At 50.1% G+C, this 26088-nt stretch overlaps 1 protein-coding gene across 1 annotated transcript in view; it reads left to right on the forward strand.

The window, feature by feature from the left end:
* Positions 1 to 2239: 2239 nt before the first annotated feature.
* Positions 2240 to 26088, forward strand: part of LOC140403687 (annexin A7-like) — a 90568-nt gene continuing 66719 nt past the window's right edge. The window contains exons 1-4 of the mRNA XM_072491858.1: positions 2240 to 2334; positions 21808 to 21903; positions 23477 to 24134; positions 24838 to 24954. Of these exons, the coding sequence (XP_072347959.1) occupies positions 21859 to 21903; positions 23477 to 24134; positions 24838 to 24954 (820 nt within the window). The 5' untranslated portion in view covers positions 2240 to 2334; positions 21808 to 21858. The remainder of the gene's footprint in view (positions 2335 to 21807; positions 21904 to 23476; positions 24135 to 24837; positions 24955 to 26088) is intronic.

Genomic DNA, 26088 nt, shown 5'->3' on the forward strand with positions numbered 1-26088 from the left:
CTATCCAATCCTCTGATCATCTTGTATGCCTCAATTAAGTCACCTCTTCACCTTCTTCTCTCTAACGAAAACAGCCTCAAGTCCCTCAGCCTTTCCTCATAAGATCTTCCCTCTATACCAGGCAACATCCTGGTAAATCTCCTCTGCACCCTTTCCGATGCTTCCACACCCTTCCTATAATGCGGTGACCAGAATTGCACGCAATACTCCAAATGCGGCCGCACCAGAGTTTTGTACAGCTGCAACATGACCTCATGGCTCCGAAACTCAATCCCTCTACCAATAAAAGGTAACAATAAAAGTGAGAGCCTTTTTCCTCGGATGGTGATGTCTAGCATGAGGGGACATAGCTTTAAATTGAGGGGAGATAGATATAGGACAGATGTCAGAGGTAGGTTCTTTACTCAGAGAGTAGTAAGGGTGTGGAATGCCCTGCCTGCAACGATGTGGAGATGCTGGCGTTGGACTGGGGTGAGCACAGTACGAAGTCTTACAACACCAGGTTAAAGTCCAACAGGTTTGTTTAGATGTCACTAGCTTTCGGAGCGCTGCTCCTTCCTCAGGTGAATGAAGAGGTCTGTTCCAGAAATATATATATAGACAGATTCAAAGATGCCAAACAATGCTTGGAATGCGAGCATTAGCAGGTGATTAAATCTTTACAGATCCAGGGAGAGGGGTAACCCCAGGTTAAAGAGGTGTGAATTGTGTCAAGCCAGGACAGTTGGTAGGATTTCGCAGGCCAGATGGTGGGGGATGAATGTAATGTGACATGAATCCCAGGTCCCGGTTGAGGCCGCACTCATGTGTGCGGAACTTGGCTATAAGTTTCTGCTCGGCGATTCTGTGTTGTCGCGCGTCCTGAAGGCCGCCTTGGAGAACGCTTACCCGGAGATCAGAGGCTGAATGCCCTTGACTGCTGAAGTGTTCCCCAACTGGAAGGGAACATTCCTGCCTGGTAATTGTTGCGCGATGTCCGTTCATGCGTTGTCGCAGCGTCTGCATGGTCTCGCCAATGTACCACGCTTCAGGACATCCTTGGCTGCAGCATATGAGGTAGACAACGTTGGCCGAGTCGCACGAGTATGTACCGCGTACCTGGTGGGTGGTGTTCTCACGTGTAATGGTGGTATCCATGTCGATGACCTGGCACGTCTTGCAGAGATTGCCATGACAGGGTTGTGTGGTGTCGTGGTCACTGTTCTGAAGACTGGGTAGTTTGCTGCAAACAATGGTTTGTTTGAGGTTGTGCGGTTGTTTGAAGGCAAGTAGTGGGGGTGTGGGGATGACCTTGGCAAGGTGCTCGTCTTCATCAATGATGTGTTGAAGGCTGTGAAGAAGATGACGTAGTTTCTCCGCTCCGGGGAAGTACTGGACGACGAAGGGTATTCTCTCGGTTGGTACTGCCTGCAACAGTAGTGGACTCGCCAACACTAAGGACATTCAAATAGTCATTGGATAGACATATGGACGATAAGGGAATAGTGTAGATGGGCTTTAGAGCGGTTTCCCAGGTTGGCGCAACATCGAGGGCCGAAGGGCCTGTACTGCGCTGTAATGTTCTATGTTCTATCTATGTTCTATCTATGTTCTATCTATGTTTTATGTTCTATCTATGTTCTATCTGTGTTCTATGTTCTGTGTATGTTCTATCTATGTCCTATGTTCTATCTAAGTTCTATGTTCTATCTATGTTCTATGTATGTTCTATCTATGTTTTATGTTCTATCTATGTTCTATCTGTGTTCTATGTTCTATCTATGTTGTATGTATGTTCTATCTATGTTCTATGTTCTATCTATGTTCTATCTGTGTTCTATGTTCTATCTATGTTCTGTGTATGTTCTATCTATGTTTTATGTTCTATCTATGTTCTATGTTCTATCTATGTTCTATGTATGTTCTATCTATGTTCTATGTATGTTCTATGTTATAATCTATGTTCTATGTATGTTCTATCTATGTTCTATGTTCTATCTATGTTCTATGTTCTATCTATGTTCTGGTTCCAGCGGCAACATTTGTTGCTGCTCCTCAATCGCCAGAGAGTCAGGAAGGGCGGGGCGAATGACAGAGGTTCTGATTGGCTTAGGGACAGGGAGAGCGTGATTGGCGCACGGACAGGTGAGCGCCGATTGGATTAGGGATTGGGAGGACCCGATTGTGATTGGCTCTGGGCGGGTGTGCGGGCTCTGATTGGCGGGGCGCTGGGAGGAGTGGGCGGTGATTGGCTCCGAGACACGGAGAGCGGTGATTGGCTGAGGTGCCGTGGAGCTGCCGTCGACCCTGTTGTGGAGAGCGGCCTCGGCGGCGGCGGCGGAGGGAGAGAGAAAGGTAGGCCCCGGGGGCGGCGGGAGGCCCCGGGCGCGGCGGGAGGCCCCGGGCGCGGCGGGAGGCCCACCCCGGGGGCAGCGGGGCCCGAGCCGGGGATCGGGGGAGCCGGCGCTCCGGCCGGGGAGCCGCCCCTCTCCTGGTCACTAGTTAGTAGATTGGTGACGCTAACTAGCACAGATTATCCTGGTTACCCGCATTGGTTACACAGATTATACAACAAGGTTAACGTAGGGTGATGGCAACTATTAGTTACACTAACTAGTAACTAACCACTAGTGATGACGTTTAATGACTAGTGCCTGGAATGTTATTGCTTTATTAATAATCTGCCAGATATCCCAATCCTTTGCTCAGGATCCGGGACCCACCCTGGGTACCCGGGATCCATCCTGGGTGCCCGGGATCCATCCTGGGTGCCCGGGATCCACCCTGGGTGCCCGGGATCCACCCTGGGTGCCCGGGACCCACCCTGGGTGCCTGGGACCCACCCTGGGTGCCCGGGACCCACCCTGGGTGCCCGGGACCCACCCTGGGTGCTCGGGATCCACCCTGGGTGCCCGGGATCCATCCTGGGTGCCCGGGACCCACCCTGGGTGCCTGGGACCCACCCTGGGTGCTCGGGACCCACCCTGGGTGCCCGGGATCCATCCTGGGTGCCCGGGATCCATCCTGGGTGCCCGGGATCCATCCTGGGTGCCCGGGATCCACCCTGGGTGCCCGGGATCCACCCTGGGTGCCCGGGATCCACCCTGGGTGCCCGGGATCCACCCCGGGTGCCTGGGACCCACACTGGGTGCCCGGGACCCACCCTGGGTGCTCGGGATCCACCCTGGGTACCCGGGATCCATCCTGGGTGCCCGGGATCCACCCTGGGTGCCCGGGATCCACCCTGGGTGCCCGGGATCCACCCTGGGTGCTCGGGATCCACCCTGGGTGCTCGGGATCCACCCTGGGTGCTCGGGATCCACCCCGGGTGCCCGGGACCCACCCTGGGTGCCCGGGACCCACCCCGGGTGCCCGGGACCCACCCCGGGTGCCCGGGACCCACCCCGGGTGCCCGGGATCCACCCCGGGTGCCCGGGATCCACCCCGGGTGCCCGGGACCCACCCCGGGTGCCCGGGACCCACCCTGGGTGCCCGGGATCCACTATGGGTGCCGAACAAACTGGATTATTAGCACTGCAGTACGCTGTGACTGCGATCTGGGCAGATTGGTGAGGCTGCTTTGTAAAGTGGTGGGGGTGTGGGCATTACTCCTAATTTTGTCTACTTGCTCAAGGAGATGACCATCCCCAATATGACAGAGTCTTCAGTTGCCCTCCTGTGTTCATAGAATCATAGAATTTACATAGCAGAAGGAGGCCACTTGGCCCATCGAGTCTGCACCGGCCCTTGGAAAGAGCACCCCACCCGAGCCCACACCTCCACCCTATCCCTGTAACTCAGTCACCCCACGTAACCTAAGGGCAATTTAGGATGGCCAATGCACCTGACCTGCACCTAACAAGCACGTCTTTCTCGTCTTGTGGGAAGCACCCGGAGCAACCCGGAGACACGGGGAGAACATGCAGACTCCGCACAGACAGTGACCCAGTGGGGAATCGAACCTGGGACCCTGGCGCTGTGAAGCCACAGTACTATCCACTTGTGCTACAGTGCTGCCTATTCTATGTCTCGGACACGACAAATTACGTTTGAAGTCTATGTTAGACTTTTGTTATGTAGACAAACACAGTTTTCGTTTTGTCCACCACAAGATCACACAAGTTCTGGTTTAAGACTAGTTGATCTGCTTTTCTAGATGTACAAGGAAACACTGCCAGTCAGGATAATTCTGCTCTTGGACTAACCCCAAGGTATAGTATACACAAGGGTTGATACACAAGAGGACAAGGGCTTAAGATAATTGGCAAAAGCACTGGAGGATGAGTTGAGATTTCTTTTGACGCAGCAGGTTGTTGTGAGCTGGGTCGCACAGTTTGCAAGGGCACTGGGTGGGAATTATTGTCACGTGTACCGAGGTACCGTGAAACATATTGTTCTGCATACAGTCCAGACAGATCGTTCCATACATGAAAAAAAAGCATAGGACATACGATAAATACACAGAGGCAGACATCGGGTGAAGCATACAAAGTGTAGTACTATTCAGTAGAGAAGATCTGTGGAGAGATCAGTTCAGCCTATAAGAGGGTCATTCAGGGGTCTGGTAACAGCGGGGAGGAAGCTGTTTTTCAGTCTAATCGTGTGTGTTCTCAGACTCCTGTCCGATGGAAGAGGTTGGAAGAGAGAATAACCCGGGTGGAAGGGGCTTTGATTATGCTGCCCGCTTTCCCCAGGCAGTGGGAGGTGTAGACAGAGTCAATGGATGGGAGGCAGGTTTGTTTGATGGACTGTGCGGTGTTCACGACTCTCTGCAGTTTCTTGCGGTCCTGGACCGAGCAGTTGCCATACCAGGCTGTGATGCAGCCAGATAGGATGCTTTCTGTGGTGCAGCTGTACAAATTGGTAAGAGTCAATGTAGACATGCCGAATTTCTTTAGTTTCCTGAGAAAGTATCGGCGCTGTTAGGCTTTCTAGGTCATAGCATCGATGTGCGTGGACTAGGCCAGATTGATGGTAATGTGCACACCTAGGAATTTGAAGCTGTCAACCATCTCCTCAGCAGCATTGAGGCTGACAGGGGTGTGTATGATACTTCGCTTCCTGAAGTCAGTGACCAGCTCATAGTTTTGCTGACGTTGAGGGAGAGATTATTGTCATTGCACCACGCGACTAGGTTCTCTATCTCCCTCTTGTACTCTGACGCATCATTGTTCGCGATCCGACCCACTACGGTCGTGTCATCAGCAAACTTGTAGATGGAGTTGGAGCCAAATTTTGCCCCACAATCATGTGTCTATAAGGAGTATAGTAGAAGGCGAAGCACACAGCCTTGCGGGGCACATACTCAAGACTATTGTGGAGGAGTAGTTGTTGCTTATCCTTACTGATTGGGGTCTATGGGTCAGAAAGTTGAGAATGTAGCTGCAGAGGGAGGAGCCAAGTCTAGGTTTTGATATGAGCTTGGCTGGTATAATGGTGTTAAAGGTGGAGCTGTAGTCCATGAATAAGAGTCTGACGTAGGAGTCCTTGTTGTCGAGATGCTCCAGGGATAACTAATGCTAGGGAGATGGCATCTGCTGTGGACCAGTTGTGGCGGTATGTGAATTGCAGCGGATTAAGGCATTCTGGGAGTTAATGTGTCTCATGACCAACGTCTCGAGGCACTTCATAATGATAGATGGCAAGGCCACCGGACGGTAGCCGTTGAGGCACTTTGCCTGGTTCTTATTGGCACCAGTATGATGGTGGAGGCTGCTAGATAAGAGATAGGAACAGACATGGTCCATTCAGCCCTTAGAGCCCTCTCCACTATACAGTGGGCCAGAGAATTCCAAAGATTCACCACACACCTAATGAAGAAATTCCTCCTCATTCCAGTCGTAAATGTCCCGTCCCTTATTCTGAGACCCTGTCCCTTGTTTCACGACATGCTTCCTGCATCTACCCTGCCCATCCCTGTAAGAATTTTCGATGTTTGAATGAGATCACCCTATTTTCCTAAATGCTAAAAAATTCTTTCCTCATAGAACACTCTCTCCATCCCAGGAATGAATTGAGTGAATCTTCCTTGCACTTACCCTATGGCAAGTACATCTTTTCTTCAGGGAAGCAGACCAAAACTGCACACAATACTCTAGGTGTGGTCTCACCAAGTCCCTGTATAATTGCATTGAAACATATTTACTTTAGTCCTCAAATCTTGTTGTAATAAATGCCAACGTACCATTTGTCTTCTGAATTCCTTCCTGTACCTGCACATTAACTTTCAGTGACTCATGAACAAGGACACCCAATTCCCTTTGGCGTTCAATACTTCCCAACCTCTCGACCTTTAAGAAATTCTCTGTATTCCTGTTTTTCCTACTGTGGTAGTCTGTGTAGAGGTATTACAGTACCTGGTAATGCTGGAACACTATTGATAGATATTGTATGTTTCCTATTGGTCAAGCTATATGGTAGCTCCGCCCTGCTAGGCGGGGTATAAGAGCCCGTGCCGCCCCAGCAGCCTTCTTTCTGTACCTGAGCTGCTGGGGGAAACATCTAGCTTATTAAAGCCTTCAGTTGGACTATAACCTCGCTTTAGTGGTCAATGATCGTGCATCAATTTAAAAAGCTAGATTTAAAAGGACGGAGCTCCTGCTTCATCGACTCTGGGAGCACGGAGAGCTTCATACACCCCGACACGGTAAGGCGCTGTTCTCTCCTCCTCCACCCCGTTAATCAAAAAATCTCCCTGGCCTCCGGTTCCCACTCAGTAGAGATAAAGGGGTTTTGTGTAGCAAACCTCACAATCCAGGAAAGGGAGTTTAAAAATTACCGGCTCTACGTCCTTCCCCACCTCTGCGCGGCCACACTCCTAGGTTTAGACTTCCAGTGTAATCTCCAAAGTCTAACTTTCAAATTTGGCGGCCCTATACCCCCCCTCACTCTCGGCGGCCTCGCGACCCTCGAGGTCGATCCGCCTTCCCTGTTTGCGAACCTCATTCCGGATTTCAAACCCATCGCCACCAGGAGCAGACAGTACAGTGCCCAGGATCGGATCTTTATTAGGTCAGAGGTCCAAAGGCTACTGAGGGAAGAAATCATTGAAGCTAACAACAGTCCTTGGAGAGCTCATGTAGTGGTGGTAAAGACCGGGGAGAAGCATAGGATGGTCATCAACTACAGTCAGACCATCAACAGGTTTACGCAGCTGGACGCGTACCTCTCCCCCGCATATCTGACCTGGTAAACAGGATTGTGCATGACAAGGTCTTCTCCACGGTGGATCTTAAGTCCGCCTACCACCAGCTCCCCATCCGCACTAGTGACCGCAAATACACTGCCTTCGAGGCAGATGGGCGGCTCTACCACTTCTTAAGGGTTCCCTTCGGTGTCACTAACGGGGTCTCGGTCTTCCAGCGCGAGATTGACCGAATGGTTGACCGGTACGGTTTACGGGCAACATTCCTCGATAATGTCACCATCTGCGACCACGACCAGCAGGACCACGACACCAACCTCCGAAAATTCCTCCAGACCGCAAAGATCCTTAACCTTACGTATAACAAGGATAAATGCGTGTTTAGCACCGACCGCTTAGCCATCCTCGGCTACGTAGTGCGGAATGGAGTTATAGGCCCCGACCCCGAACGCATGCGCCCCCTTATGCAGTTCCCCTCCCTCACTGCTCCAAGGCCTTGAAGCGCTGCCTCGGCTTTTTTTCTTACTACGCCCAGTGGGTCCCCAACTACGCGGACAAGGCCCGTCCCCTGATCCAATCCACAGTTTTCCCCCCTGTCGATAGAGGTCCGCCAGGCCTTCAGCCGCATCAAAGCAGACATTGCAAATGCCACGATGCACGCCATCGACGAGTCCCTCCCCTTCCAGGTCGAGAGCGACGCTTCCGATGTAGCTCTGGCGGCCACCCTCAACCAAGCGGGCAGACCCGTGGCCTTCTTCTCACGTACCCTCCATGCTTCCGAAATCCGCCACACCTCAGTCGAAAAGGAGTCCCAGGCCATAGTAGAAGCTGTGTGACATTGGAGGCATTACCTGGCCGGCAGGAGATTCATTCTCCTCACTGACCAGTGGTCGGTCGCCTTCATGTTCGATAATGCACAGCGGGGCAAGATAAAAAAACTATAAGATCTTGCGGTGGAGGATCAAACTCTCCACCTATAACTACGAGATCTTGCATCTTCCCAGGAAGCTAAACGAGCCTCCTGATGCCCTGTCCCGCGGCACATGTGCCAACGCACAAGTGGACCGCCTCCGTGCCCTCCACGTGGACCTCTGCCACCCGGGGGTCACTCGCTTCTTCCATTTTATCAAGACCCGCAACCTGCCCTACTCCATCGAGTAGATCAGGACAGCCACCAGGAATTGCCAAATCTGCGCGGAGTGCAAACCGCACTTCTACAGGCCAGAGAAAGCGCACCTGATAAAGGCTTCCCGTCCCTTTGAACGCCTCAGTATGGACTTCAAAGGCTCCCTCCCCTCCACCGACCGCAACACGTACTTCCTGAACGTGATTGCCAAATACTCCCGGTTCCCATTCGCCATCCCCTGCCCCGACATGACCGCAACCACCATCATCAAGACCCTCCATAGCATCTTTATGCTGTTCGGGTTCCCTGCTTACATACATAGTGATAGGGGGTCCTTCTTTTATGAGCGACGAAATGCGTCATTTCCTGCTCAACAAAGGCATCGCCTCAAGCAGGACAACCAGTTACAACCCCCGGGGTAATGGACAGGTTGAGAGGGAGAACGGAACGGTCTGGAAGACCGTCCTACTGGCCCTACGATCCAGGAATCTCCCAGTCTCCCGCTGGCAGGAAGTCCTCCCGGATGTCCTCCGCTCCATCCGGTCACTGCTGTGTACGACGACCAACCAAACACCTCACGAACATCGCCTTGTCTTCCCCAGGAAGTCCTCCTCTGGGACCTCGCTCCCGACCTGACTGGCAGCTCCGGACCCATCCTGCTCTGAAAACACGTGCGGGCGCACAAGTCGGACCCGCTGGTCGAGAGGGTCCATCTTCTCCACGCTAACCCCCAGTACGGCTATGTGGCTTACCCCGACGGCCGACAAGATACGGTCTCCCTACGAGACCTGCCGCCCGCCGGATCCCCACGCACACCCCAGCCACCAGTCCCACCCTCCCTCCCACCGGTGCACCTTACAGCCGCCCCCTTCCCAGTTCTTCCGCCGGCCCCGTCTAGGCCGCCCACCGACGCACCCCGCAGACGCTCCCTTCCCAGGTCAATCGGCTTCCCCACCAGCGCCGACTAGGGGTGTTGAAGCTGCCACAGAGATCAAAACCACGCTCCCGGAGTCGAAGACGCTCAAACCTCCACCGGCGACACCACCAAAGCTTTGAAGATCACAGAGGACGACCGGGGCCCCCGATCAACTGATTGCTTCATTTTAAAGTGCACATAGTTAATTGTGAAATTGTAAATAGTTACGATAATAAGACAAAACGCTGTACGGAGGTATTACGGTACCTCCATAACAGCACGGTAGCATTGTGGATAGCGCAATTGCTTCACAGCTCCAGGGCCCCAGGTTCGATTCCGGCTTGGGTCACTGTCTGTGCGGAGTCTGCACGTCCTCCCCGTGTGTGCGTGGGTTTCCTCCGGGTGCTCCAGTTTCCTCCCACAGTCCAAAGATGTGCAGGTTAGGTGGATTGGCCATGATAAATTGCCCCTAGTGTCCAAAATTGCCCTTAGTGTTGGGTGGGGTTACTGGGTTATGGGGATCGGGTGGAAGTGTTGACCTTGGGTAGAGTGCTCTTTCCAAGAGCCGGTGCAGACTCGATGGGCCAAATGGCCTCCTTCTGCACTGTAAATTCTATGATGATATAACTTCTACCATATTACCATGTTGTAATACCAAGCCACCAGCCCCGCCGGACTTTTTTTTTTAAACAGAGGGTGAATGTGGCAGTCTGTGTTAGAAGGATTACGGTACCTGGTAATGCTGGGACACCATTGGTAGATAATGTATGTTTCCCATTGGTCAAGCTGTATGGTAGCTCCGCCCTGCAAGGTGGGGTGTAAGAGCCCGTGCCGCCCCAGCAGCTTTCATTCTGTTCCTGAGCTGCTGGGGGAAACATCTAGTTTATTAAAACATTCAGCTCGACTACAACCTCGCTTTAGTGGTCATTGATCGTGCATCAAACTGTACAGCACAGAACAGGCCCTTCGGCCCTCGATGTTGTGCCGAGCTTTGTCTGAAACTAAGATCAAGCTATCCCACTCCCTGTCATTCTGGTGTGCTCCATGTGCCTATCCAATAACCGCCTGAAAGTTCCTAAAGTGTCCGACTCCACTGTCACAGCAGGCAGTCCATTCCACACCCTAACCACTCTCTGAGTAATGAACCTACCTCGGACATCCCTCCTATATCTCCCACCCTGAATCTTATAGTTATGCCCCATTGTAACAGCTACGTCCACCTGAGGAAATAGTCTCTCAACGTCCACTCCATCTAACCCCCTCATTATCTTATAAACCTCTATTAATTTGCCTCTCATCCTCCTTCGCTCCAATGAGAAAAGCCCGAGCTCCCTCAACCTTTCCTCATAAGACCTACCCTCCAAACTAGGCAGCACCCTGGTCAATCTCCTTTGCACCCTTTCCAATGCTTCCACATCCTTCCTATAATGGGGTGACCAGAACTGCGCACACTACTCCAAATGTGGTCTCACCAGGGACCTGTACAGTTGCAGCATAACCCCGCGGCTCTTAAACTCAATCCCCCTGTTAATAAACACTAACACACTATAGGCCTTCTTCAAGGCACTATCCACTTGAGTGGCAACCTTCAGAGATCTGTGGACATGAACCCCAAGATCTCTCTGTTCCTCCACATTCCTCCGAACCCTGCCGTTGACCCTGTAATCCGCGTTCAAATTTGTCCTACCAAAATGAATCGTCTCATGCTTATCAGGGTTAAACTCCATCTGCCATTTTTCGGCCCAGCTCTGTATCCTATCAATGTCTCTGCAGCCTACAACAGCCCTCCACCTCATCCACTACTCCACCAATCTTGGTGTCATTAGCAAATTTACTGACCCACCCTTCAGCCCCCTCCTCCAAGTCATTGATAAAAATTACAAATAGCAGAGGACCCAGCACTGATCCCTGTGGGACATCGCTGGTAACTGGTCTCCAGTCTGAAAATTTTCCATCCACCACCACCCTCTGTCTTCTATGTGATAGCCAGTTACTTGTCCAATTGGCCAAATTTCCCTCTGTCCCACACCTCCTTACTTTCTTCATGAGCCGACCATGGGGAACCTTCTCAAACGCCTTACTAAAATCCATGTATACAACATCAACTGCTCTACCTTCATCTACACACTTAGTTACCTCCTCAAAGAATTCAATCAAATTTGTGAGGCAAGACTTACCCTTCACGAATCCGTGTTGACTATCCCGGATTAAGCTGCATCTTTCCAAATGGTCATTAATCCTATCCCTCAGGACCCTTTCCATTAACTTACCGACCACCGAAGTAAGACTAACCGGCCTATAATTACCAGGGTCATTCCTATTCCCTTTCTTGAGCAGAGGAACAACATTCACCACTCTCCAGTCCTCTGGCACTATCCCCATGGACAGTGAGAACCCAAAGATCAAAGCCAAAGGCTCTGCAATCTCATCCCTTGTGTCCCAAAGAATCCTTGGGTATATCCCATCTGGCCCAGGGGACTTGTCGACTCTCGGGTTTTTCAAAATTGTTAATACATCTTCCCTCGTAACATCTACCTCCTCCAGCCTACCTGCCTGAATCACACTCTCATCCTCAAAAACATGGCCCCTCTCCTTGGTGAACACTGAAGAAACGTATTAATTCAACGCCTCTCCTATTTCTTCTGACTCCATGCACAAGTTCCCACTACTGTCCTTGACCGGCCCTACCCTCACCCTGGTCATTCTTTTATTTCTCACATAAGAGTAAAAAAGCCTTGGGGTTTTCCTTGATCCGACCCGCCAAGGACTTCTCATGCCCCCTCCTAGCTCTCCCTAGCCCTTTTTTAGCTCATTCCTTGCTACCAGATGCTGTCAAACCTGCTGAGATTGTCTGGTATTTTCTGGTTTTGTTCCACATGAGTCACTGCTCCACCCAGTGCCCTAGCTGTTGACAATTGATTTGACATTTTCACCGGATATCTTTTGATGTGCTGGTCACATGACAGTGGAACATTCTTTTCGGGATTGAAGTCTTAAGAGAATGAGCAGTCACTTCCACCCAACAGAAGCACTGATTTAAGGATATTAAGAGCAATAGTGGTGAACCTTGCCTTTGATTCAAAGATTGTGGATTGACATTCTGCTGCAGAGACTTGAGCCCAAATCCAGGCAAACACTCCCCGTGCAATACCGAGGGAGTGCAGCACAGTCAACGGCGCTATTTTAGATGAGGTCCTATCTATCCTCCCAGGCAGACTGCAGGGATCCCATGGAGCTATTACAGGGAAGGGCAGAGATGTGCTGGTCAATATTTATCCCTCAACCAACACTTAAAGCTGGCCATGAGCACATGGCTGTGTGTGAAGGCTTGCTGTGCACAAATTGCCAGCAGCATTTCTAACATTGCAAAGACAGTCTTTGCAGAGTGTATTCATTCCAAGGTTGTGTGGATTGAGTGGGCAAACAGCTGAGATATATAAAAACAGAACCATTTTTGTATGTCACACCCGGTGATCTTGACTTCCGTGTCTGCTGTTTATAATTAGATTCATGCTTGATACCAGGGGCATTAATTAAAGTGTACGTAACTTATAGTAATCTTTATTGTCACAAGTAGGCTTACATTAACTGTAATGAAGTTACTGTGGAAATCCCCAAGTCGCCACACTCCAGCGCCTGTTCGGGTACATAGAGGGAGAATTCCACTTTAGGGCGGCACGGTAGCATTGTGGATAGCACAATTGCTTCACAGCTCCAGGGTCCCATGTTCGATTCCGGCTTGGGTCACTGTCTGTGCGGAGTCTGCACGTCCTCCCCGTGTGTGCGTGGGTTTCCTCCGGGTGCTCCGGTTTCCTACCACAGTCCAAAGATGTGCAGGTTAGGTAGATTGGCCATGATAAATTGCCCTTAGTGTCCAAAATTGCCCATAGTGTTGGGTGGGGTTACTGGGTTATGGGGATAGGGTGGAGGAGTTGACCTTGGCCTTTCCAAGAGCAGGTGCAGACTCGATGGGCCGAATGGCCTCCTTCTGCTCTGTAAATTCCATGATAATTCAGAATGTCCAAATTGTCTAACGAACACGTCTTTCGGGACTTGTGGGAGGAAACCGGAGCATCCGGAGGAAACCCACGCAGACTCCGCACAGACAGTGACCCAAGCTGGGAATCGAACCTGGGACCCTGGAGCTGTGAAGCATCAGTGCCAACCACTGTGCTACCGAGCCCCCCCCCCCCCCCCCCCCAACCAAGAGCACCAGTACTGAGGCTAACGGCAGCATCTCAACCACTGGCTGAGACCAACCATCCCAGCAGGGAGGAGGAGTCCGTCCTAGAACCCACTGGGCTTTGTGGAGATTTTTTTCCTCCCTGTTTTATTCAGTCTATTGTTCACGTGATTAATTTATTTTGACGAAGTTTCTGGCTTCTGCTGAAAGCTTGACATTTATTAGCCTTCGACACGAAAAACTTTCAGTTCGAAAGCTACTAAGCGGTACTAATCCTTTTGTCAACATATTGGTTCCAGTATGTGATTGGAAACGCAAGTCACATTGACGCTCATGAGCTTCAGTATTTTTCAGTTAATCCCTTCCCCCTCAAATTGCTCCCACCACAATGCCACCTCTAATCTCCAGTACTATTCCTGACCATTATACAGCTCAAAGTACTAGGCTAGTTTGTTATTTTGCTCTGTTTCTAATCAGCGTTGTGGTGTTACATATCACCCAGCTGTTAGCCCTGCTGCTCAACTTGAGCCCACAGGCTCAGCTGGTTTTACAAGAATTTAAAGGTAAAATTAAAAGAATTCTGGGCACTTGGCGAATAAAGATAGAATCCCTACAGTTCAAAAGGAGGCCATTCGACCCATCAAGTCTGCGCTGACCCTCTGAAAGAGTACCCTACCTAGGCATCCTGTAACCCCACCTAACCTGCACACCTTTGGGCTGTGGGAGGAAACCGGAGCACCCGGAGGAAACCCACGCACACACGGGGAGAACGTGCAGACTCCGCACAGACAGTCATCCGAGGCCGGAATCGAACCCAGGTCCCTGGCACTGTGATGCAACCGTGCTAACCACTGTCCCACCGTGTTGCCCGGATGTTAAGACCTTGAAGAGGCTGCAGAGGAGACTGACCAGAATGGTGGAGGGTGCTTGGTGCTTGAATAACCTAATTGTTGTTCTTGAAACAAAGAATGTTAAGGGGAGATTTAATTGATGTTTGCAAAATGAGGGCATTTAATAGTAAATAGAGAGAAACTGTTGATTCCGATGAGTCAGAAACCTGTGTTTATCGGGGAAAATGATAAGTCATAAGTTTCAAAAGGGACTGGATAAAGATTTGAAGAGGAGAACATTTACAGGACCACGTAGTGACTGGAGGAACAACTGACTAATTGCCAAAAGCTGGCATATGTGCTGAATGGCCTCTTTCTGTGTAATTGCACTTGGATGATTTATCCATCAGTTTCCTATTTATCAAACTCAGATTTAAATCTTAACATCTGTGACCTATCCTGACGTGCCCAGTTTTCAGCCAGTTTGATTCATTCCACATGATAGCAATAAATGGCTCAAGGCACTCTATACAGCAAGGGTTATGAGCCCTGACAACAACCCGACTATATTCATAGATATTCATAGAACATACAGTGCAGAAGGAGGCCATTCGGCCCATCGAGTCTGCACCGACCCAACAACCCCTCCTAACCTTTTTGGTCACTAAGGGCAATTTAGCATTGCCAATCTACCTAACCTGCACGTCTTTGGACTGTGGGAGGAAACCGGAGCACCCGGGGGAAACCCACGCAGACACGGGGAGGACGTGCAGACTCCGCACAGACAGTGACCCAAGCCGGGAATCGAACCTGGGACCCTGGCGCTGTGAAGCCACAGTGCTATCCACTTGTGCTACCGTGCTGCCCCAGCCAATAGTTCTGAAGACCTGTGCTCCAGATCTAGCCGCGCGCCCCAGCAAATCTGTTCTATCACAGCTAAAACACTGGCATTTTAAAAAAAAATTTACAGTGCAGAAGGAGGTCATTCAGCCCATCGAGTCTGCACTGGCCCTTACTCAAGCCCACCCCTCCACCCTATCGTAATGCCAACCAACCTTTTTGGACACTTAAGGGGCAATTTATCATGGCCAATCCACCTAACCTGCACATCTTTGGACTGGGAGGAAACCGGAGCACCCGGAGGAAACCCATGCATACATGGTTAGCACTGTTGCTTCCCAGCGGCAGGGTCCCAGGTTCGATTCCCACTTGGATCGCTGTCTGTGCGGATGGTCTGTATGTTCTCCCCGTGTCTGCGTGGGTTTCCTCCCACAAGTCCCGAAAGACGTGCGTTTTAGGTAATTTGGACATTCTGAATTCTCCCTCTGTGTACCCGAACAGGTGCCGGAATGTGGCGATTCGGGGCTTTTCACAGTAACTTCATCGCAGTGTTAATGTAAACATACTTGTGACATTAAAGATTATGACAAACGTGCTGACTCCGCACAGAAATGGCCCAAGCCGGGAATCGAACCTGGGACCCTGAAGCTGTGAAGCAACAGTGCTAACTACAGTGCCGCCCGTTTAATAAGGGGCAATTTAGCGCGGCCAATCTGCATACCCTGCCCATCTTTGGTTTGTGGGGATGAAACCCACGCAGACACGGGGAGAATATGCAAACTCCACAGAGGCAGTGACCCTGGGCGGCATCGAAGCAGGATCGTAAGCACCGTAGGCAGCAGTGCTAACCACTGTGCCATCGTGCCTCCCGCACCTAACTAACAATGTGGAAAATTGTCCAGTTCCTGTCCTGCCCACAAAAGGCAGGACAAATCCAGCCTGGTTGATTAACACCATCATTGTGCCCTCTCGCAAGCAGTACCTATTCACCCAGAACTTGCTCACTGATGATCAGTTTGGGTTTCACCAGAATAACTTGGCTCCAGACCTCATTACAGCCTTGGTCTAAACATGGAGAGAAGAGTTGAATTCCAGAGAACAGGTGAGAGTGACTGTCCTTGACATGAAGGCAGCATTTGACTGAGCGTAGCATTTGAGCAAAACTGGAGTCAATCAAGGGGGAAACTCTCCACTGGTGGAAATCATAGCTAGCTGTGGTTGTTGGAGGCCAATCATCTCAGCCCCAGGACATTGCTGCAGGAGTTTGTCAGTGTATTGTCCTCAAGCTAACCATCTTCAACTGTTGTATCAATAAGTCTTACAAAATCAGGTTAAAGTCCAACAGGTTTGTTTCGAATCACTGGCTTTCGGAGCGCAGCTCCTTCCTCAGGTGATTCACCTGACGAAGGAGCAGCGCTCCGAAAGCTAGTGATTTGAAACAAACCTGTTGGACTTTAACCTGGTGTTGTAAGACTTCTTACTGTGCTCACCCCAGTCCAACGCCGGCATCATGTTGCAGCTGAATAGAACCTTAGTTAGGCCACACTTGGAGTATAGTGTTCAATTCTGGTCGCCACACTACCAGAAGGATGTGGAGGCTTTAGAGAGGGTGCAGAAGAGATTTACCAGGACGTTGCCTGGTATGGAGGGCATTAGCTATGTGGAGAGGTTGGATAAACACGGTTTGTTATCACTGGAACGAAGGAGGTTGAGGGACGATCTGATAGGTGTCTCCAAAATTATGAGGGGCATAGACAGGATAGTCGGAGGCTTTTTCCCAGGGTAGAGGGGTCGATTACTAGGGGGCATAGGTTTAAGGTGCGAGGGGCAAGGTTTAGAGTAGATGTACGAGGCAAGTTTTTTACACAGAGGGTAGTGGGTGCCTGGAACTCGCTGCCGGAGGAGGTGGTGGAAGCAGGGACAATAGTGACATTTAAGGGGCATCTTGACAAATACATGAATAGGATGGGAATAGAGGGATACTGACCCAGGAAGTGTAGAAGATTGTAGTTTAGTCGGGCAGCATGGTCGGCACTGGCTTGGAGGGCCGAAGGGCCTGTTCCTGTGCTGTACTTTTCTTTGTTATCTCCACATCATGTTTTATCAATGACCTTTCCTCCAGAAAATAGTCAGAAATGGTGCTGATGTTGTTTGTGTATTGCTCAGTGTAATCTGCTGTCCATACACCCAGCAACATTCAAGCTTGGGCTGCGAATCAGCAAGTAAGATTTGAACCACACAGGTGCCAGGCAATACCCATCACTGAATCCACCATCATTTACATCCTGGGGGGTTACCAGAATCCAGAAACTGAACTGGACTCGCCATCTGAAAACTGGCTACAAGAACAGGTCAGAGGCTGGGAATCCTGCGACGAGTAACTCACCATCTGACGCACCAAAGCCTGTTGACCATCTACAAGGTACAAGTCAGGAGTGTGATGGAACACGGAACACTCTCCATTTGCCTGGATGAGCGCAGCTCCAACAACACTTAAGAAGCTCGTCATCATCCAGGACAAAGCAGCAGCAACCCCCCCCCCCCCCCCCCCCATGATTGGCACCCCATTCACAAACATTCACCCCCTCCACCATACACCCACAGCAGCAGAGGGTACCATTTAGTAGCTCTCCAGTAACTCAACAAGGCTCTTTCAACAGCACCTTCTAAACCCGTGCCCTCTACCTAGTTGGGCAAGGAAGAAGATACTTGGGAATACCACCACCTGCAAGTTCTCTTCCAGGCCACTAACCACCCTGACTTGGAAACATATCGGTCGTTCCCTCGCTGTCGCTGGGTCACAATCCTGGAACTCCCTCCCCACCAGCACAGTGGGTCCACCTACACCACATGGACTGCAGCGGCTCAAAAAGGCAGCCACCACCTCCAGGGCAATTAGAGATGGGCAATAAATGCTGCCCAACCAGTGAAGCCCACACCTTGTGAACACGTTCTAAAAATGACCTAGAAAATTGCCATTTATAGAACCGATTATAAAATTCTACCACCCTTTGTGTGCAGTCAAAATGTTTCCCAATTTGGCTGATTCCAATTTTTAGGCTGTGTTTCCTCAACCTCCGTTCCCAACCTGGGGGAATATGTTTTCTCCATCCGAATCAACCATTGGTCAAACCATCCTCTTGGGTGCAGTTGTTTGTCATGTAAACGTACTGCCATTTGGTTCACAGCAACAATAATACGTGGCTGCTGTTTCTATAGCACCTTCATGGAACATAGAACAATACAGCGCAGTACAGGCCCTTCGGCCCACGATGTTGCACCGAAACAAAAGCCATCAAACCTACACTATACCATTATCATCCATATGCTTATCCAATAAACTTTTAAATGCCCTCAATGTTGGCGAGTTCACTACTGTAGCAGGTAGGGCATTCCACGGCCTCACCACTCTTTGCGTAAAGAACCTACCTCTGACCTCTGTCCTATATCTATTACCCCTCAGTTTAAAGCTATGTCCCCTCGTGCCAGCCATTTCCATCCGCGGGAGAAGGCTCTCACTGTCCACCCTATCCAACCCCCTGATCATTTTGTATGCCTCTATTAAGTCTCCTCTTAACCTTCTTCTTCTCCAACGAAAACAACCTCAAGTCCATCAACCTTTCCTCATAAGATTTTCCCTCCATACCAGGCAACATCCTGGTAAATCTCCTCTGCACCCGCTCCAAAGCCTCCACGTCCTTCCTATAATGCGGTGACCAGAACTGTACGCAATACTCCAAATGCGGCCGTACCACAGTTCTGTACAGCTGCAACATGACCTCCCGACTCCGGAACTCAATCCCTCTACCAATAAAGGCCAACACTCCATAGGCCTTCTTCACAACCCTATCAACCTGGGTGGCAACTTTCAGGGATCTATGTACATGGACACCTAGATCCCTCTGCTCATCCACACTTCCAAGAACTTACCATTAGCCAAATATTCCGCATTCCTGTTATTCCTTCCAAAGTGAATCACCTCACACTTCTCTACATTAAACTCCATTTGCCACCTCTCAGCCCAGCTCTGCAGCCTATCTATATCCCTCTGTAACCTGCTACATCCTTCCACACTATCGACAACACTACCGACTTTAGTATCGTCTGCAAATTTACTCACCCACCCTTCTGCGCCTTCCTCTAGGTCATTGATAAAAATGACAAACAGCAACGGCCCCAGAACAGATCCTTGTGGTACTCCACTTGTGACAGAACTCCATTCTGAACATTTCCCATCAACCACCACCCTCTGTCTTTCAGCTAGCCAATTTCTGATCCACATCTCTAAATCACCCTCAATCCCCAGCCTCCGTATTTTCTGCAATAGCCTACCGTGGGGAACCTTATCAAACGCTTTGCTGAAATCCATATATACCATATCAACTGCTCTACCCTCATCTACCTGTTCAGTCACCTTCTCAAAGAACTCAATAAGGTTTGTGAGGCATGACCTACCCTTCACAAAGCCATGCTGACTATCCCTGATCATATTATTCCTATCTAGATGATTATAAGTCTTGTCTCTTAAAATCCCCTCCAAGACTTTACCCACTACAGACGTGAGGCTCACCGGTCTATAGTTGCCGGGGTTGTCTCTGCTCCCCTTTTTGAACAAAGGGACCACATTTGCTGTCCTCCAGTCCTCTGGCACTATTCCTGTAGCCAATGATGACATAAAAATCAAAGCCAAAGGTCCAGCAATCTCTTCCCTGGCCTCCCAGAGAATCCTAGGATAAATCCCATCAGGTCCCGGGGACTTATCTATTTTCAGCCTGTCCAGAATTGCCAACACCTCTTCCCTACGTACCTGAATGCCATCTATTCTATTAGCCTGGGGCTCAGCATTCTCCTCCACAACATTATCTTTTTCCTGAGTGAATACTGACGAAAAATATTCATTTAGTATCTCGCCTATCTCTTCAGACTCCACACACAATTTCCCATCCCTGTCCTTGACTGGTCCTACTCTTTCCCTAGTCATTCGCTTATTCCTGACATACCTATAGAAAGCTTTTGGGTTTTCCTTGATCCTTCCTGCCAAATACTTCTCATGTCCCCTCCTTGCTCGTCTTAGCTCTCTCTTTAGATCCTTCCTCGCTACCTTGTAACTATCCATCGCCCCAACTGAAGCTTCACACCTCATCTTCACATAGGCCTCCTTCTTCCTCTTAACAAGAGATTCCACTTCCTTGGTAAACCACGGTTCCCTCGCTCGACGCCTTCCTCCCTGTCTGACCGGTACACACTTATCAAGAACACGCAGTAGCTGATCCTTGAACAAGCTCCACTTATCCAGTGTGTCCAACACTTGCAGCCTACTTCTCCACCTTATCCCCCCCAAGTCACGTCTAATGGCATCATAATTGCCCTTCCCCCAGCTATAACTCTTGCCCTGCGGGCAATGTAGCAATGTACATTGTAGTACAATGTAGTAAAATGTAGCAAAGAACATTCTGAACAAAATGTGACCGTGAGGCACGTAAAGCAATATCAAGGCAACTGACCGACGGCTCGGTCAAAAAGGTTGAATTTTGAATGTGACTTAGCGGAAGTCAGGGGTGGTTAACGGCAGTTTAGGCAGTGAATTCCAGAGGCGGGTTTCGCCGTCCCGCCAGCCCCAATTTTCAGTGACCCACCAGCAGTGGGATCCTCCGTTTCAGCAGCCGGCCAATGGGGTTTCCCATTGTGGTCACCCCACCCTGTCAGGAAACCCGCGGGCGTGGGTGCGTTGGCGAAAGCGGAGGATTCCGGTGACGGAGAATCCTGCAGCAGAGCTTGGGTGCTGAGACAACACGGGCACCGTCTCCAGTGGCGCGATTGGAGGAGCGCAGATATCTCGGAGGGCTACGGGGTTGGAGGATATGACAGAGATGGGTGGGATGAGGCCGTGGAGATGTGTGAGGTAGCGTGTTGGCACAGTGGTTACCACAGCTGCCTCTCAGCACCAGCGACCCGGGTTCAATTGCGTGCTTGGATATCTGAGTGGAGTCTGCACGTTCTCCCCGTGTCTGCGTGGGTTTCCTCCCGGGTGCTCCGGTTTCCTCCAACAAGTCCAGAGAGGCGTGCTGTTGGGTGATGTGGACATTCTGGATTCTCCCTCTGTGTACCCGAACAGGCGCCGGAATGTGGCGACTCGGGGCTTTTCACAGTAACTTCATTGCAGTGTTAATGTAAGCCTACTTGTGACTATTCATCATAGAATTTACAGTGCAGAAGGAGGCCATTCAGCCCATCGAGTCTGCACCGGCTCTTGGAAAGAGCACCCCACCCAAGGTCAACACCTCCACCCCATCCCCACAACCCAGCAGCCCCACCCAACACCAAGGGCAATTTTGGACACTAGGGGCAATTTATCATGGCCAATCCACCTAACCTGCACATCTTTGGACTGTGGGAGGAAACCGGAGCACCCGGAGGAAACCCACGCACACACGGGGAGGATGTGCAGACTCCGCACAGACAGTGACCCAAGCCGGAATCGAACCTGGGACCCTGGAGCTGTGAAGCAATTGTGCTATCCACAAGGCTACCGTGCTACCCAAAAGTTATATAATAACTATTGTTATTATATAACTGTGTTGAATTTCAATGTTGTAAGTAGACCTGGCTGGTTAGATTTTAGTTAAACTTGACTATTTTTATATTGTATCCACTGAATAGCCAACAAGGTCGAGGAAGCCATTTTGATACTAGCATCTGGCTGAAGAAGCCCATTTCGTCCCCTGTACTAACTATGTATTATCAAGCTACTGTGTTAAAGTAGTAACCATGTCTTGTTTGTGCTTTTAGAGGTTGCAGAGTACTCACTAGACATCTTGGCCTTCTGTCTCGCCTTTCAGAATGTCGTACCCTGGTTACCCCTCGTCTGGCTACCCAGCCTACCCTGTAAGTCACATTCTGGCTGCTCACCACAGCCGCTTTGCCAGCGCACTGTACAGACCTTTTGAAAATAAGACCCATCATCGGTAGCTAGTCATCATTGAAAAATTTGTTTTAATGTAGTTTGAACATCTGACCTCCTAATCAATCGGGACGGGTTTGACACCTTTTTGGTCTTTATGTTTGCTGCCATAAAATGTTATTTTTCCAGTTCTTGTCCAATTTTTGTTTGTCTGCCATGCCCCCCTGGTGAAGGAAGGCGGAGTTATTTTGAGTGGGGCAGGGGGGAGTGGTGAATGTAGGGCTTCAAAAATAAATCACGATATTTCTGGTAATGAGATACCATAAAATTTCTACAGAAAGAGGCCATTTGGCCCATTGGGTATGCACCGATCCCCCCTCATGCAGGTTAGGTGGAGTGGCCATGCTAAAAAAAAGTACCCCTTAAGTGTCCAAAGATGTGCAGTTAGGTGGGGTTACAGGAATGGGACGGGGGACTGAGCCTGGGTAGGGTGCTGTTTCAGAGGGTCGTTGCAGACTTGATTCTATGGAAAGACCTCTGTGGACAGGGTTGTGAATCTTCGGAACTCTCTCCCCGAGAATAGTGGAGGCAGAGTCAATGAATATTTTTAAAGCAGAGGTCGATAGATTCTTGACTAACAAATGAGTCAAAGATTTATCGAGAGTAGGCCGAGGTCGGAGTTGAGGCCATAATCAGATCGGCCATTATATCATTGGCTAGCAGGACATGCTTGAGGGGCCAAATAGCCTGCTCCTAATTAGTACCTTCGTATTGGGCTGCGTGTACAACCAGGGTTCCCTGACCTGATTCTGCGTGTTTCCTGCCCAGCACACTCCGTTAAAATTGCTCCAATTCTCTCAATTCTCAAGCGAGGAATGGATCCTTGGATGCTGCTGGGAAGCTTTTTGCCGTGGATATGAAAAACCAGAGAATGGGCAAAAACTGTCCCAGATTTGCTTTCCTGGGTGTTCCCCAGGCTCAATCTCATTTATACTTTTGTGTATAGTCACCGCAGCGTGATATAATAATTCAATGAATGAGCCATCAGTGATCCTGCTTTTGTCCAGAGTGTGTAAACTAAAGTTTGAGAAGCACCAGGTCGAAACAAAGGAAAGTCGAACTGATATCAGGAGGATTATCTTTACACAGAGGGAGATCAACACCTGGTAGGCTTCCAAATCAAGTAAAGGGCGGACCTAGCAACTAATTGGGTGCTGAAAGGGAGGAACTGGGTGGCCATTCTGGTTGGTTTGGGATGGCCGCCAAAACTATAATCTTGTGATCAAAACGGGGAAATCAGGGCTACCCTTTGGGTCAACCAAACCTTCTCTCAAAGGAGGCCTCTGTTTCAATCATTGGCCTCGGTTAAGCTGGCTGATGTGCGTCATGGGGGATGATGCAGTTGATTGCGTGTACAGGCTGTGTATGGGGATCCATTGATTTGGTACGATGCTGTCAGCTTTAAGATTTGTACTCCAGTGTTCCTTGCTAATTGGTTGAAATGTCTGATCTTTTATTCTATAACTGAGTGTGTCTCTCTTTTCCTTTATATTTCAGCAATCGGGTGGACAGTCTGGATATCCACAAGCTGGTGGACAGTACCCCTTTCCCCCTGGTGCTGGAGGGGCCTATCCCCCAGGTGCTGGAGGGGCCTATCCCCCAGGTGCTGGAGGGGCCTATCCCCCAGGTGCGGGTGGGGCCTATCCCCCAGGTGCGGGTGGGGCCTATCCCCCAGGTGGGGGCGGTTCCTACCCCCAGCCCCCAGGTGGGGGCGGTTCCTACCCCCAGCCCCCAGGTGGGGGCGGTTCCTACCCCCAGCCCCCAGGTGGGGGCGGTTCCTACCCCCAGCCCCCAGGTGGGGGCGGATCCTACCCCCAGCCCCCAGGTGGGGGCGGATCCTACCCCCAGCCCCCAGGTGGGGGCGGATCCTACCCCCAGCCCCCAGGTGGGGGCGGATCCTACCCCCAGCCCCCAGGTGGGGGCAGTTCCTACCCCCAGCCCCCAGGTGGGGGCGGGTCCTACCCCCAGCCCCCAGGTGGGGGCGGGGCCTACCCGGGTAGTACCTACCCCCAGCAACAAGCTGGAGGCTATCCCCAAGGACCTTATCAGGCTGGTGGGGGTACTTATCCAGCGTCTTCAGGCAGTTACCCTGCACCTCCAGGTAACCAGTCAGGGTGGGGAGCTGGTGGCTCTGGATATCCATCTCAACCAGCAGGTAAACTCAACTAATTTAACTCACTTTTTTTATTAAATTATAATTTGTAACATTGCAGAGATAAATTAGTTTCACTTTGAAGCTATACATTGTGCATCTCATTGTGTAAGTAACTGTGTGTTGAGGGTTTGCATATGTCTGTATGTGTTTAGTATGTTCATACATGTTGTCTGTCGAGGAGCAGTGTGGTTCATTGGGTGTGTGTGTGTGTGTTTGACTGGGTATCTTGTTTCTTTATGTTGATTGATGGTTGACCAACGCATGTATCTGTGTGCGCGCCAATGTGAGATTGAGTGGGTATCACGGGTGTGTGTATGCGCGTGCTGAGGGTGTCTCCAACCTCAGGAGTAGAAAGACCACCTGTGGCTCCAGCCCTTTCTCACTGGATGGTATGCCAGCTGCTGAAAAAACATATGCACGGGCATCACGAGGGAGCCATAATCGAGCCGCACTGTGGTGGTGCTCCAGGCTGTACAGCTTACCCTCGCTGTCATTCTCAGCTCGTGCATGAGGCTGGGTCAAGGATGAGCATGTCCATCATCTCTGGAGTCAGATCCAATGAGAGACAGCACATTCAGGAAGCTTGCAAGGAAAGTCGGAAGGAATAAAAATGGCAACGCACTCCAATTGAGAATTATGAAGTATAACATTACATAGGAACACTATTTTGTTTGGCACTCGGTGAAAACCTTTTCTATTGCAGGTACGGGTGGCCCTGGCACTGCCCCTGGTTACGGAGCCCCTGGTTACGGAGCCCCTGGCTATGGAGGAGCCCCTCAGCCCGCTGGACAAAACTACTCAGGTGGTGCTGCTCCTCCAGGTATTGTAATAGACTTTCACCATTAATAGACATTGGAACAACCTTTACGTTTTCAAAGTTTTTAAACAGTGTCACCACACCCTGGGCTAGGGCACGGTCAACTCCAGCCCCACTGGACCCAAGGCCGCAACACGGGTCAAATTGAAGGTTTTATAAAACAACAAATTTAGAGTACTCAATTCATTTTTTCCAATTAAGGGGCAATTTAGCGTGGCCAATCCACCTAACCCGCACATCTTTGGGTTGTGGGGGCGAAACCCACGCAAACACGGGGAGAATGTGCAAACTCCACACGGACAGTGACCCAGAGCCGGAAATGAACTTGGGACCTCGGCGCCGTGAGGCAGCAGTGCTAACCACAGCGCCACCATGCTGCCCTCGAGTGAAATTGAAGTTATTTAAGTTTCCAATGTCTTTGGTTTGATCCAGATACACCCAGCAGGTTTTTAAATTTGAACACATGACATTTTATTATTTAAAGGTAATTAAATATTAAATAAATAGCAATATAACTAATTAACTACTATCTAATTCCCAACCCCCCTCCCTTTCTAACTCGCCCCACTCTCAATAATATATTATATATATGTTACACAGACAACAGAGGGGAAAAAGGTGGTGGAGAGGAAAGAAAGTAATGACTGAAAAAAATAGAAGATAAGGATTTGAGGTTAGATAGATATCTTCCAGTTAGTTTCCTTCTCCAGTTTAGGTCTTCCGTTGGGTGTTATCTTTTCCTACAGCTTGTAATGGCCTTCACTGTAGTCTCTCAGAGATAGCCAGCAGCCGGGAGGGAGAAAACTCAGCTTCTTACTTCAATGGGTCTCATGTCTTCTTTCTGCTGGGTTCTCTCTGAAAATCCCCACCTGGCAGGTACCGATCGCTGTCTGTTGCCAGGCAGAACATTATCCCTGGCCAACCCATGGGCCATCAGCCAACCAGTCGAACCCAATCCCTCCAATCTGCTGGGATCCAGAAAGTCTGGGATTTCCTTTCCTAAATACAAAACTTGAGGACAGAGTGTTGTTTGAAACTTTGAATTCTGTACTTCCTCCGCTCGACTTAAAGGTATATCTCAATTAATGATTCTTGGATCAAAACTAAAAGTAATGGGAACAAAGGGAAATGAAAAGG

Source organism: Scyliorhinus torazame, chromosome 28, assembly GCF_047496885.1.
Source record: "Scyliorhinus torazame isolate Kashiwa2021f chromosome 28, sScyTor2.1, whole genome shotgun sequence".
Taxonomy (NCBI): Eukaryota; Metazoa; Chordata; class Chondrichthyes; order Carcharhiniformes; family Scyliorhinidae; genus Scyliorhinus; species Scyliorhinus torazame.